The 15,450-nt window shown below is 42.5% G+C and overlaps 1 protein-coding gene across 5 annotated transcripts in view; it reads right to left on the reverse strand.

The window, feature by feature from the left end:
* Window positions 1-3,730: 3,730 nt before the first annotated feature.
* RACGAP1 (Rac GTPase activating protein 1) overlaps window positions 3,731-15,450 on the reverse strand; it is a 35,615-nt gene continuing 23,895 nt past the window's right edge. For all 5 annotated transcript variants that reach the window (XM_008003200.3, XM_008003195.3, XM_008003193.3 and 2 more), the window contains 10 exons: window positions 14,157-14,274; window positions 13,686-13,816; window positions 11,569-11,733; window positions 8,988-9,083; window positions 8,705-8,903; window positions 7,081-7,186; window positions 6,776-6,908; window positions 6,524-6,659; window positions 5,242-5,350; window positions 3,731-4,909 (listed from right to left, as the gene is read on the reverse strand). In XM_008003200.3, the coding sequence (XP_008001391.1) occupies window positions 4,834-4,909; window positions 5,242-5,350; window positions 6,524-6,659; window positions 6,776-6,908; window positions 7,081-7,186; window positions 8,705-8,903; window positions 8,988-9,083; window positions 11,569-11,733; window positions 13,686-13,816; window positions 14,157-14,274 (1,269 nt within the window). In that variant the 3' untranslated portion in view covers window positions 3,731-4,833. The remainder of the gene's footprint in view (window positions 4,910-5,241; window positions 5,351-6,523; window positions 6,660-6,775; window positions 6,909-7,080; window positions 7,187-8,704; window positions 8,904-8,987; window positions 9,084-11,568; window positions 11,734-13,685; window positions 13,817-14,156; window positions 14,275-15,450) is intronic.

Genomic DNA, 15,450 nt, shown 5'->3' on the forward strand with positions numbered 1-15,450 from the left:
AGTTTGGGCCAAATCACCTCTCTGAATTTGTTAACTGGGATAGTATCACCTGTTCTGCCCCACCTCCCATTGAGTGAAGTGAGATTAAGTAAGATGATAAATGAAAGCGCTCTATATATGGTAAATCACCATATTAAATTCCCTAAAGACTTTATGGGGAATCAGTTCCTAATTCCATCTTCAGTGATGACCAGAGAAGATTTAACTGGTGCTTTATTATAAGTCTAAATATCCATTTACATGTGTTTGAGCCTAGCACACAGATGGTACCCAATTGTGTGAGATATGAGAGTAATGCTGCATAAAAACAATGCAGCTAAATGAAGCCTGGCAAGAGTTATAGAGGGAGAAAGGTAGACAAAAGGAAAAATTCCTGCTTCCAACTAGGAGTCCCTGAAAAGTAGCCTCCTTCCCCATCCCACGCAATTGCAGAGGACAAAACTCCCACATGCCACAAGGTTATTCCTGGTGGTGTCAAGCTGTCTTCCACCTGACTTTGTGAACACAAACCATCAACAAATACAGCTCTGAGAACCAGTGTGTAATAAATTACTCAAGTTAGGGACCTCCTGGCCTGGCGCCTTCACTTATTTACAAAATATCCCCACTACAGGGGGCATATAAAAAAATTACCAAGTTCTTAGGTTAAGTGGCCATTCTCCAAACCCTATTTACACTAAAAGCAGAATGGCTAACGTGCCCCAACTCTGCATGCTTGAAAGCGTTTTCCATCAGTGGCTGAAACCTGAGTCATCACCCAGACTATCGTCAAAGCACATTGATCAAGAACCTACTGTGTGAGCTGTGCCACCCTCACTTCTCACATCTGGGTATCCACACCAGCTCTTGCCCTGCCCATGCTGAAAGCCTAAGAAAAGGTGATGCACGATTGAACCCCTTGGCCTGCCAGGCATAGCAGTGGGGCCTCTAAATGCTTTTCCAACAGGAAATCATGTGTAGTGTACGTGCGTGTGTATGTATCTATGTATTATTCCGTTCTCACACTGCTAATAAATACATACCCAAGACTGGGTAATTTTTAAAGGAAAGAGGTTTAATTGACTTGCAGTTCAGCAGGGCTGGGGAGGCCTCAGGAAACTTACAATCATGGCAGAAGGGGAAGCAAACATGTCCTTCTTCAGATGGCAGCAGCAAGAAGTGCAGAGCAAAAGGGGGGAAAGCTCCTTATGAAACCATCAGATCTTGTGAGAACTTGCTATCAAGAGAACACCACGAGGGTAACTGTCCCCATGATTCAATTACCTCCCACTGGGTCCCTACCACGACATGTGAGGATTATGGGAACTACAATTCAAGATGAGATTTGGGTGGTGACACAAACCATATCAATCTATCTGAAGCTAAATAGGTGTGCAGGTAGACCCTACCATAACAAAACAAAAACAGCAAGCCTGATACCTTTGCTCCCTGTACTCACTCAGCTCTCTTTGTCATTTTGTGCTGCCTAATAATTTAAGCATGCAAGAACTGGCTGGGCACAGTGGCTCATGCCTGTAATCCCAGCACTTTTGTTGGGAGGCTGCAGCAGGAGGATCACTTAAGTCCAGGAATTTGAGACTAACCTGGGCAACATAGTGAGACCTCGTCTCTATAAAAAAATTAAAAATTAGCTGGGCATGGTGGGGCATGCCTGTTGTCCCAGCTACTTGGGAGGCATAAAATAAATAATAAAATAAAAAGAACACAAGACCACTTTCAATGCCACCGGTTCAGTTCATAACCAAAAATGACTACTTTTTTCCCCTAGTAAATCAATTGTGCACCCTAAACATCCTCTGAACAAAACTCACATTCCTTCTTCTATCTCTGCAAGCAATGAATTCACCTTCTTAAGGAAGGCTAAGTTGTTAAACACCCAGTAATAAACTCACATTGTTGCGGCTGAATCCAACCATGTAATGCTTGCCCAGTTAGATAAACATCAAATTCGGGAGTCTTGCATAGATCAGGGAGAATAGAGGTAAATGTCACAATTTAAAGATTCTGTTTATTAGCAAGTGTGACAGTAAAATTAAACTGCATTAAAAGAGAGGAACATCAGAAAGGGTTAGGAGTAAGAGATGGAGTGATGCCTACTCCAAAGCACTGGACCCCCTTCCACAGCCCTCACACTGAGGAGGTATAATTTAATTAAGAAGACCCTGGAAAGTCAGACTGTTCCACAGGAAGTACTGTTAAAGAAGTTGAAGGTGGGTATATATTTCCCTTTGCTATCATCAGAATTATTTTCATGGCTAAGGTCTCTTGGCCTAGCCCAAAAACTGAGCAAATGGTTGCCAACATTTGACACACAGGACCATTTCCTTTTTCGTTAATGGACCATTGGTTCCTGCATAGGGTAGCCTTGCCTTCACTAATGTTACACAATCCATTTACTTCCTCTACATTAGTGACTTGAAATGCACCTTGGGGAGATACTACAGAACAGCAAATATGGAACCAGGCCAACGCTAGGATTGCAAAGACACAAGAAAAGAGGTAGCATCTAGGGCAGAGTTTTAAAAAATAAGGCCTAGCCGGCATGTGTGAAAGGGGGTATGGGACCCATCCTCTGTCAATTTGCTGAGGCAGATGGGCCCTGCCGTGAAGCTGCCCCCTCCTGGGAAAAAAGCCAGTAGGTTGCCTCCTCTCTCCACAGTTACATATTAAGCCTGCAACTGTTTACGTTCAATCTCAGATACACTCTGTTCACCAGCTTCAGAGTTCCAAGTGCAGGTGCCCTCAGTTAATCATTCCAGCTCACTCCAGAGTCACTTCCAGCAGTGAAGGATGTTCTAGGCAGTCAGCCAGCCAGAGGCAATTTTTTTTTTATCTGCACCATTCTGGTCCCTAAAGACTTGTTTAAAAAGTTGTTGTTGTTATTTTTTAAGTACAGTCACACACTACGTTTTGATTAACAATGCATCCCACATACAACAGTGGTCACATAAGATTATAATAACCATAGTTTTACTGTACCCTTTCTGTTTAGATATATACTTACCATGTGTTACAACTGCCTACAGTGTTCAGAACAGTCACATGCTGTACAGGTTTGTAGCCTAGGAGCAACAGGCTCTACCATATAGCCTAGGTGTGTAGTAGGTCACACCATCCAGGTTTGTGTAAGGACACTCAGGTTCACACAACAATGAAATCACCTAATGAAGCACCTCTCAATGTATCCCCGTCATTATGCAACTCATGACTGTGGTTTCTTTAAACAACACAACAGGCACAGGACAACTCTACAACTCCAGTTTGGACAAAGAAAGACTGATGAGAAATGAAGAAACAAACTCCCGGTGGTGGTAAGACTGGGGTGGGTCCAGAGAGTGGGAAATGGGGATGAACAACAGAGTCAAGACACGTTGAAGGATGTAATTCTTTCTTTTTTTTTTGAGACAGGGTCTCACACTCTGTCACCCAGGCTGGAGTGCAGTGGCACGATCTCAGCTCACTGCAACCTCCGCCTCCCAGGCTCAATTTTCCTACATCAGCTTCCTGAGTAGCTGGGATCACAGGTGTGTGCCACCATGCCCGGCTAATTTTGTATTTTTTGTAGAGACAGGGTTTGGCCATATCTCAAACTCTTGACCTCAGGTGATCCAACCATCTTGGCCTCCCAAAGTGCTGGGATTATAGGCATGAGTCACCATGCCCAGCCCCAGAAATGATTTTCTAAAAGGCATTGAAAATTACCTTCCAAGACAAGAAAACCAGCCTCATGTTCATTTTGAAAAAGCTATTTACTTTTTTTCCAAATATCCGAAATAGGTGTTTTACAGGTAAAGGTCAATATGAAGTCAAACATTCTATAGAAAAAAATCATTTTTACAGACATTAAGAATAATTTTAACAGAAGAAAAAGCTCACACCTATCTAGATGTGGCTATGTTCCATGGGAAAATTTCAGCATCCAAAGTGCAAAGAAAAAAATGACTGTGGCTTTTCTTACCACATAAAATATTGACAATCTTCCCTTATAGCCTACTCTTTATTGTTAGTTGGGATGCCAAAGGACATATTGACCTTTAGAAGTTGGGCTCCACTGGACAAGGTTGGGGGTATGGGGGTCAAGCATCAGAATGAATTCAATTTTATAAGAAAAACTGGCTTTGACCCCAAATGAACTCAAAGTTCAGCCAGTGGCACATTAGAGATAAATACAAGTTGTACTTTCACATTTACAAGGTTGTGCCACTCAACACTATTAAAGATCTAATCATCCAAATTAAAGCTATGCATACTCCCATCACTCGTTCTGTCCTCAATGTATCCCATTTTTATGAAAGCTCCATATTATAGCTCAGTTCATAATGGGGAATGAGAACTTCCGGTTCTTAGGAGGCATCCTAAATCCTCTGGTCTAATCCTTTATTTGCCCCACCCTCCCACTTCCCACCCTGAGACAAGCCAATCTTATCAGATAAGTAAGGTTTCTGTCATTGTCTCATGGAAATCAGTTCTAAACAAAACTAGAGAAAGATCGTTCATTCTATGAGCAGCATTTGGCTTTAAGCCAAAGGAACAATAACCCCCTTCCCCAAAAAGAATCATAACCAATTCCATACTAACCCTTCTACCCCTGGAAAGATGTCTCATCTAAAAGCTCCCAACAACGACCAGCACAAAGTGCTGATATTATGTGACTTGAGGAGAAGGAAGGGAAGGTATACATAGTTTTAATAAAACGATCATGCACAATTAAACTTGAGTAAAAGCCTGGAGAATGCTAAAAGTAGTAATGAGTACAGGAGGCTGCAGAGCAGAGTACAGGTGTGTCCTTTCTTATAGTCAGTCAATGCTGGGAAGTAACAGGCAGATGTGACTTCACTTGAGCATTGGAGAAGCAAAAAAGTTGCCTTGTCGTCCTAGGTTAGTGGCAGACTTGCTTTTGCTCCCAAATCTACAATAAAAAGAGAATGAACTGGACAAGTATTCTATAAAAAATGGTTGAATAAACAACTATAATATTACTTGATATGACCCACTATAAGTAGGAAACCCTAGACAACTATTTTGCAAGGTACTCTTAGTCACCTACAATGAGGGCAGGGAAATAGTAAAGACTTTCAGAACCTTTTAAAAGAAGGAATCCTTATAGCTCCACGTTCCCTTTTATAAAGTCTAGTTGCTAGCTAAAATCTAATGCAATTTTTCTTTCAATAAGCTTCAATATAATAAGAAGTGTAGGAAAGCAATTGTTTTTTATTTCCTAGGAAGGCCAATTCTGCATACCTGGGAGTGTTCTTGGTGAGGGTGGAACGGACTCTCTGTGACAGGGAACTAGATGAAGGAGTCTTGAGAAGCTGATGTTCAGGAGTGGTCACAGGTCCCAGTAAACTCACTTCAAAGTTCAGATATATTTTTAAGAAAGATGGGAAAAAAGAAGGTATCTTTTTAGATGGCTAGTTTTAAGCTGATTACCCTCTGAAGCACTTAAGAGCAAAGGTTAGACATCTAGCAAAGTCCCAGAAATCATTTTTGTCATCATTCTGTAACACACTAGTGTATCTTTTGAACTCAATGAATAGCTGACACTTCCTGATTTAGGCCATTCTCTAACTCCACACTTCACAAATCTAACATCTAAACATCTGACTTTTAGCTATACTAGAAGAAACAATATGCTTCCTTAGAAGGAACTTGCAATAATGAAAGAATGGGTCTCCAATGACAGTGAGACTGGAGTGAAACCAGCCTATTCATATCAAATTGTTGGTTAGCAATAGAAATTGGAAAAGCCTATAAGAAATTTAAGAAATCAAGTTGGTAAAACATATCAAGATTCGTAAAAATGTTTAAGCCATTTAATTCAGTGATTCCCACTCTTGGGAATTTATCATTAGGGGAAAAGAGGATACATACATATAATATTGACTATAGCATTACTTGTAATTATGAAAAATTATAAAATAATGTTAATACCTACTAGAACATTTAAGCAAATAAGATTATATATGAGAAAAAGTTCTCACAACATGCTAAGTGAAATAAGAATGGATTATATTTAAACTATTATTGTATCTTTTTTTTTTGGAGACGGAGTCTCACTGTTACCAGGCTGGAGTGCAGTGGCGCGATCTGAGCTCACTGCAAATTCCACCTCCTGGGTTCCAGCGATTCTCGTGCCTCAGCAGCCCGGGTAGCTGGGATTACAGGCACGTGCCACCACACCCAGCTAATTTTTGTATTTTTAGTACAGATGGGGTTTCACCATGGCCAGGATGGTCTCAATCCCTTGACCTTGTGATCCGCCTGCCTCGGCTTCCCAAAGTGCTGGGACTACAGGTGTGAGTCACCACGCCCAGCCTATTATATCTATATTTAAAAAACATATATCCATATGGATAAAGAAAGGAGAACATGGAAAAGTGAAAAAAAATTACGATGGTAGAATTATACAAATTTTCCTTTAATGTTAGAATTTTCAAACAGCTCTAGCAAAGGCAGGAAGAGGGCACATGACTAAAACTAAAGAGGGAGCCAAGTCCCTGAAGAAGCACATCTTGGGCCTTACCTTTAATATCTGGTGTCTGTGGTGTTGAAAAGGCATTTGAGTTTTCAATGACATGTAGGGGGTCAATGTTCTCTTGCTCTACCATCATGAACTGACTCCAATACTCCAGGGGCAAGGAAAGCAGGCGCTCAACCACCTAAAAGCCAGCAAATCTGTTAGCAAACTTCCAAAGCCCAGGGCTTCTCGACTTACTTTTATGTTATCACATTACACAAGTTCACACACACACACACACACCCTGCACCTGCCTACCTTGGGTTGACGCTTGATGTCCTGTAACATTGTTACTGGGTCTGGATTGGGCACAGCATGGGCCACTATTGTAGGGCCAAAGACTTTAGCCAGATTGGCAACATCCATTTTAGTATGTGGACTCTGAGCCACTCTAAGCAAAAGAATATTAAATTAGAAGTCTTGCTCCTTGCTTAAATGCAGACCAAAATATAAATTCTGTAAGAAAACAATTCATCCCTTATACTCCCAAACACTCAACTCACATTATCTTCCCCTTGGAAAAAAATTCCCTAACTCCCAGAACAAGTTTCTGCGGTACTCACCTCTGCAAGTGAATCATGAGGAAAGCTAATGTGTCCCTGTTGGCCTGGGGCAGTTCACCAACAGCCTGGTACATGGCAGCTATGCTGTTGTCTTCATCTGTGATTTCTGTAATTGAAAAGAAAGCACCAAGAGGCCTAGACTTCTTTCCCTTGACAGCGGGCTTCCAAGTTATCGACCACAAAGTCTCATCTATACAGTAAGCTTCTGAAACTCCTGATTAGTTCATGACTACATCAGACTCTGGTTTCATTAACAAGCAGGATACTGGCCAACAGCTCAATATTAGAAGTCAGAACTTTAAAAAAATCGGCCTTTGAAGTTAGGGAAAGCAGTTGGCAACTGATGTGCTAGGAAGACAGGCATACAATTGCAGTGACTACAATTACCAAGAAAGTATTCATTCATAAAACATATTTAAGGGCCTACGATGTGCCAGGTACAAGTGCCGAGGATAAAGGAGAAGTAAATAAAGCCCTTACCTTATGTAACCTACATACTATTGGTGGAGTCAGTCAAAAAGCAAATACCTATCAGGTAGAGTGATACATAAATGAAGAAACAAGGCAGGCAAGAAGTTAGAAAGAAATGAGAGCCGTTAATCTAGATAAGGTTGTCAGAAAAGGTGTTTCTGGGGACAAGGTATATGAAGAGAAATATGAAAGAAATAAAGGAGCAAACCATAAAGTATCTAAGGTAAGAGCATTCAGGTTGAGACAACAAATGTGAAGGGCTTACAGTAGGGAGTAAGATTGGTATAGTCTAAGAACTGAAAAAGCTCCAGCCTAACTGGAGAGGAAGGAAAGAAAGGAAGAGCACTGTGCATAATAACGTAATGAGAAAGGAAGAGGACAGGCAAAGGTGACACGCATACAGTTACCCATCCATCAAACTACTTGAGCACCTACTATGTTTCAGGCACTGTACTAGGCAGGAGCTAATAAAAAGAGTAAGGTGGCCAGGAGTGCTGGCTCATGCCTGTAATCCCAGCACTTTGGGAGGCCAAGGTGGGTGGATCACCTGAGGTCAGGAGTTTGAAACCAGCCTGGCTAACATGGTGAAGTCCCGTTTCCACTAAAAATACAAAAAATTACCTGGGCGTGCCTGTAATCTCAGCTACTCAGGAGGTTGAGGCAGGAGAATCTCTTGAACCCAGGAGGCGGAGGTTACAGTGAGCTGAGATAGTACCACTGTACTCCAGCCAGGGCAGCAGAGACACCGTCTTAAACAAACAAACAAACAAACAAACAAAAAAGAGGCCCGGCACGGTAGCTCACGCCTGTAATCGCAGCACTTTGGGAAGCTGAGGCAGGCGAATCACAGGGTCAGGAGATCGAGACCATCCTGGCTAACAGGGTGAAACCCCGTCTCTACTAAAAATACAAAAAATTAGCCGGGCGGGATGTCACACGCCTGTAATCCCAGCTACTCAGGAGGCTGAGGCAGGAGAATCGCTTGAACCTGGGAGACAGAGGTTGCAGTGAGCCTAGATCACGCCACTGACTTCAGCCTGAGCGACAGAGTGAGACTCCGTCTAAAAAAATAAAAAATAAATAAAAAAATAAAAAGAGTAAGAAAACTACTGCCGTGGAGGAATTCATATTCAAATGTTACATCTGCCCTTACCTGCTGCTTCCATAAAGGCTTTGTTTAGGCGAAAGGTCAGAAGAGGTTCTTTGAGGTTTCGAAGAAAGTCTTTTAGAAGGCTACAGACAGCATGGATATCATCCACTTTGCTGAGGAGGGGTACAGTTTTCACTCTGAGGAATTTCTCTTTCAGCTCTTTTACTGTGCGGTCACAGCCGGAGATCCTATACAGGCCTGTCTATTATCAAAATGACATTTTTATTTAAAAACCTCCTAATTAACACAAATAACAAATTCACCATCTCCTACGGTTGACTCTTACCTCAGTCAGACCTCTTTGCTCAATCTCATTTACACAATGCACAACAATGGAGGGGATCATTGGAGAAGTCTGGGACACAAAGTCTACCAGCATTCCCTGGAAAAAAAAGAGTTTTAAATTATTATTTACACCATGTAGACCAACAGATGAAGACGACATGTGAAGAACCACCTCCAATCTTATTCTCTGACTGGGACATCATGTCTACTTTTAAATTCCTATTCCCAAAGCATATATTAAAACAGAGACTATCAAATATTTTTCCTACCTCCATGCCGGGACTGATTTATTATCATATATACCACACTTTTTTTTTTCTCTTTCATATATACCACACTCTTATGTGAACAAGGAATAAGACCACCAGCTATAACTACCTCCTTCTCATCCACTCAAGGACAGCAGAAAAAAGCAATAATGAAGTTACAGGTATAGCCTTTAATATAAAATAATTTATTACTCTAAACAGATTTTTTTTTTCTAACAGAAGAAATCTGGAATAAGAGAAAAATAATTTTTTATACTTTCATTATCCTCAGTAAAAAAAATTACTTAACACATCTTATCACAGTTGATCATGACACAAACCTACCTGTAGGGGAGAACTCCATGGTTCTATATTAGAGTACAGAACATGTGTAAAAAAAAAATGTACAGGTGGCCAGGTGCAGTAGCTCACAGTAGGAGGCCGAGGTGGGCAGATCACCTGAGGTCAGGAGTTCGAGACCAGCCTGACCAACATGGAGAAACCCTGTCTCTACTAAAAATACAAAATTAGCCAGGCGTGGTGGCACATGCCTGTAATCCCAGGGAGGCTGAGGCAGGAGAATCGCTTGAACTCAGGGGGTGGAGGTTGCGGTGAGCTGAGATTGCGCCATTGCACTCCAGCCTGGGCAACAAGAGCAAAACATCCTCTCAAAAAAAAAAAAAAAAAAAAGTACAGGCATGGTAAGAACTTATAGGATTAGGGGAAAATAACATTTGATTTGCTGAAGAGTAGGTAGGAAGGTAGTCATTTTGATTCTTGCTAATGTTGCTTACATAATAAAATTTTTTTTTTTTTCTGAGATAGGGTCTTGCTCTATTCCCCAGGCTGGAGTGCAGTGGTGTAATCATGGCTCACTGCAGTTTCAACCTCCCCACCTTAAGCAATAGTCCAACCTATCTTCCTGAGGAGCTATAAACACAGGCACACACCACTAATCTGGCTAACTTATTTATTTATTCTTTGTAGAGATGGAATCTTGCTTTGTTGTCCAGGCTGGTCTCAAACCCTTAGGTTCAAGTGATTTTCCTTCCTCAGCCTCCCAATGTGCTGAGATTACAGGCATGAGCTACCATGCTCAGCAATAAATAATTTCTTAATGGATTTAATCAGTTTGGATTAAACTGGTTAAATATTTGGAAATAAGCAACTTAATCTTGATACCCTATTATGAAGTATGTCTAACATAAAAGCAAGAATAAAAAGATAATTTTATCACAGATAAAATTATATTATAGCTGAGATTTGCTTCCAAGTAATTCATTGGACAGAGTTAGGAAGAGGCAACGACAGTATTGATAAATCAAGAACAGACATAAAGGCTGGGTGCCGTGGCTCACACCTAGAATCCCAACACTTTAGGAGGCCAAGGCAGGCGGATCACTTGAAGTCAGGAGTTCAAGACCAGCCTGGCCAACATGGCAAAACCCCATCTCTACTAAAAATACGAAAAAATTAGTTGAGCATGGTAGCACACGCCTGCAGTCCCAGCAACTTGGGGGGCTGAGGCATGAGAATCACTTGAGCCCAGGAGACAGAGGCTGCAGTGAGTCAAAGTTGCAATACCGCACTCCAGCCTGGGCAACATGGAAACTCTGTCTCAAAAAAAAGAAACACTAAAAAAAGAATGGACATGGCGGGGGCACGGTGGCTCATGCCTGTAGTCCCAGCACTTTGAGAGGCTGAGGTGGGCGGATCACTTGAAGTCAGGAGCTTGAGACCAGCCTGGCCAACATGGTGAAACCCCGTCTCTACTAAAAATACAACCAAAAAAAAATTAGCCGGGCACGGTGGTGGTACATGCCTGTAATTCCAGCTACTTGGGAGGCTGAGGCAAGAGAATCACTTGAGCCCAAGGGGGCAGAGGTTGCAGTGAGCTGAGATCGTGCCAGTGCACTCCAGCCTAGGCAGCAGAGGAAAAAAAAAAAAAAAAAAAAAAAGAGAATGCACACAAGTTAGTAGTCATGGAAGTTAAGTGATAAGAACCAGGGGTTAGTTACACCAATCTCTTTAGTTTGATATATGTCTGAAATTTTCCAAAATGGGATGAAGGGGAGGAAGGAAGGGAGAAGAGGAGGAAAGGAGAAGCAGGGAAGAGGAAAAAGGAAAAAGGGGAGGGCAAAGAAGTTTGGTTTAGAAAGGTATTAGACAGACAAACCCAAATAGGACTCTTCAAGTAAATATCTTACAATTCTATTCATTGTTTGTGGAAAGAAATATATTTGAGATCATTAATTTTAGAACAAAAACTGATACTAAGCCTTTGAAAGGTGAATAAAGAGGCCGTAAAACAATGATGGCTTGTATAAGTCATACCTCTCCAATCTTGACAGGTGTTCCTATCAGGGTAGGAATGCAGGGAAGGGGACAGCGGTCCCGACATTCTGGATGAGAGACCACACGACAGTCTCGGCACTTCAGAGATAATTTGCCAAATTTTATCCGCTTTCCACATGGAACACAGGATTCAGGTTTAATAACCTGGGATAAAACAGAGCAGAAGAAACAGAGTGATATGAATTAGAAAATTATCATCATAATCACCTTTTTTTTTTTTTTTTTTTTTTTTTTTGAGACTGAGTCTCACTCTGTCACCCGGGCTGGAGTGTAGTGGTGCAATCTCAGCTCACTGCAACCTCCGCCTCCCGGGTTCCAGTGATTCTCCTGCCTCAGCCATTCAAGTAACTGGGATTACAGGTGCCCACCACTACGCCCAGCTAATCTTTTGTATTTTTAGTAGAGATGGGGTTTCACCATGTTGGCCAGGCTGGTCTTGAACTCCTGACCTTGTGATTCACCCACCTTGGCCTCCCAAAGTGCTGGGATTACAGGCGTGAGCCACAGGGCCTGGCCTTTTTCTGTCTTTTTTTGAGACAGAGTTTCACTCTTGTTGCCCAGGCTGGAGTGCAATGGTGTGATGGAGGTTGGCTCACTGCAACCTCCACCTCCCGGGTTCAAGCGATTCTCCTGCCTCAGCCTCCCAAGCAGCTGGGATTACAGGCATGCGCCACCACGCCTGGTTAATTTTTATATTGTTAGTAGAGACAGGGTTTCTCCACGTTGGTCAGGCTGGTCTCGAACTCCTGACCTCAGGTGATCCACCGGCCTCAGTCTCCCTAAGTGCTGGGATTACAGACGTGAGCCACTGCTCCCAGCCATAATCAACTAACATTTATTGAGCGCTTAGTATGTGCCAAAAAATTTTCTAAGCCCTTTACACATATTTACATATATGTAATTCTCACAGTATTCCCATAAGATAGGTTTTGTTTTCTTCATTTTAAGATGAGGAAACAGAAGCAAAAAGAGTTTAAGTAACTCGTTTAAGGTCATCCAGCTGGAAGGCAGCAGTGTGAGGTAGTGGAAAGAACTTGCTTACAAAGAGCAGAAAACCTGGATGTTGGATGTTGGCAAGGCATGGTAGCTCATGCCTGTAATCCCAGCACTTTGGGAGGCTAAGGCAGGAGGATCACCTGAGGTCAGAAGTTCGAGACCAGCCTGGCCAACATGGTAAAATCCCATCTCTACTAAAAGTACAAAAATTTGGCCGGGCATGGTGGCGGGCGCCTGTAATCCCAGCTACTTGGGAGGCTGAGGCAGGAGGATCATTTTAACCCAGGAGGCAGAGGTTGCAGTGAGCCGAAATCACGCCACTGCACTCCAGCCTGGGCAACAGAGTGATACTCCATCTCAAATGAAAAAAAAGAAAAAAAGAAAACCTGGATGTTAAATGTGTCACTTACTATCATGTGGCTCAAAAATGTCAACTCCTCTGAGCCTCAGTTAATTTGCTTGGATTTTCATAAGGAAATCAAATGGTACAAAAGCAAAACATTTTGAAAATCTTAGGTGATATATTCAAGAAAAAATGTAAACATGTGTCACTAAAAAGTACTAACAATCGGCCAAGCACGGTAGCTCATGCCTGTAATCCCAGCACTTGGGGAGCTGAGGCAGGGGGAGCACTTGAGCCCAGGAGTTCGAGACCAGCCTGGGCAACATAGCAAGACCAGGTCTCTACAAAAAATTTAAAAATTAGCCGGGCATGGTGGCACACATCTGTAGCCCAACTACTCAGGAGGCTGAGGCGGGAGGATTGCTTGAGACTGGGAGGTTAAGGCTACAGTGAGCTATGATCACACCACTGCACTCCAGCCTGGGTGACAGACTAAGACTCTGTCTCAAAAAAAAAAAAAAAAAGCACTAACAATTGCTTCAGAAAAGGTTGGTCTCTTTAATTTAGTATTACTCACAGAATGGAAAGAAACTTACCTCTGTAACCAATAGTTACTTCTGGAGAGTAAAATTGGAATGAGGAAAGAAATTTGACATTTAACTTTATAACACTATTTAACTTTATTCCTGGTATTTATTACTTTCACAATTAAAAAATTAAAACATACCTAAAACAAAACGAACAATCACAGACTTACCGTCTTAGAAACAAAGTCATGCAGGCGCATCCCTCCATTACTCTGTGGCGTGCCCACACTGTCTGTCTCAGTTCTTGGCTCCAGCTGCCTGCTGTTCAGGGTGGAGTCACTGTTCCAAGGTTGTAAAGTACCTAGAAAACAAGCAACTTTTAAGCTTTGTTTCTTAAGTATTTTGCTGCTTCTAAATTTTAGCTCCAATTTTAATTGGGAGATAAACAGTAATCTGTCATCATAGCCAAAAGTGAGTACTAATGGCTATGTAAATAGTTTCAAGAAAAACTAAAGTTATGCAAATGGGCTAGCAATTCAAAGGTAAAACATGATACAAGCAGTTATCTGGTCCTCGGTATGCAGCAGTAAGAAACTACCCAATACATCCAATCCCTGCCTCAGGAGGGTTCTAAGAAACCAACTCTCCAAAATTTTCCTAGCTGTTTTACACAGGCCAGTTTAGTCACAAATTCAATGGACCTGTTTTCCTTCGGCTCCTGGTCCAATATGGCACAGTCTCAATAGTGGACACAGCTTCGATGGGCCCACCATCATTGGGAACAGTCACTGTAGTTTTTGCAACTATGGATTCATTCCCCTGCAACAAAAGTAGTAATGAGAGAAAGACAAACAAAGCATCTAATTCACCTTCTACTATAGGGTATTTTGGAGCAGGTTAAAAATTCCTTAAGTCTTAGTCAAGACTTAAGACCCCAGTCTGAAACTCTTTTTTTTTTTTTTAGACAGAGTTTTTCACTCTATCGCCCAGGCTGGTGCACAGTGGCACGATCTCGGCTCACTGCAACCTCCACCTCCCAGGTTCAAGGGATTCTCCTGCCTCAGCCTCCTGAGTAGCTGGGATTACAAGCATGTGCCACCACACCTGACTGATTTTTTTTTTTTTTTTTTTGAGATGGAGTCTCGCTCTATCACCCAGGCTGGAGAACAGTGGCCCAATATCAGCTCACTGCAAACTCCGCCTCCCAGGTTCATGCCATTCTTCTGCCTCAGCCTCCCGAGTAGTTGGGACTACAGGCATCTGCCACCACGCCCAGTTAATTTTTTGTAGTTTTAGTAGAGACAGGGTTTCACCGTGTTAGCCAGGATGGTCTCAATCTCCTGACCTCGTGATCCACCCGCCTCGGCCTCCTAAAGTGCTGGGATTACAGGCGTGAGCCACCGTGCCTGGCCGACTGATTTTTGTATTTTTAGTAGAGACGGGGTTTCGCCATGTTGACCAGGCTGGTCTCGAACTCCTGACCTCAGGTGATCATCCACCTGCCTAGGCCTCCCAAAGTGCACGGATTACAGGTGTGAGCCACCACGCCCGACCTGAAACATTCTTATGTTGAAATCTCATGTTTGGCTGGGTGCAGTGGCTCATGCCTGTAATCCCAGCATTTTGGGAGGCCGAGGTGGGGAACATCACGTGAGCCCAGCAGTTCGAGACCATCCTGGGCAGCAAGGAGAGACTCCCCCTCTACTTTAAAATGTAAAAATAAAGAAATCTCATACTTAAGAAGATAAACATAGGTGATGGGGGCATATATTCAAGCAACTAAGACTCACTCTGACAGTTGCTTACTTGATCAGAGTAATTCCATTCACATGGATAAGGATTCTACTGCATAGAAAAACTTTAACCAAAGCCAGGCGCGGAGGCTCACGCCTGTAATTCCAGCACTTTGGGAGGCTGAGGCGGGCGGATCACCTGAGGTCAGGAGCTCAAGCCCAGCCTGACCAATATGATGAAACCCCTTCTCTACTAAAAACA

Source organism: Chlorocebus sabaeus, chromosome 11, assembly GCF_047675955.1.
Source record: "Chlorocebus sabaeus isolate Y175 chromosome 11, mChlSab1.0.hap1, whole genome shotgun sequence".
Taxonomy (NCBI): domain Eukaryota; kingdom Metazoa; phylum Chordata; class Mammalia; order Primates; family Cercopithecidae; genus Chlorocebus; species Chlorocebus sabaeus.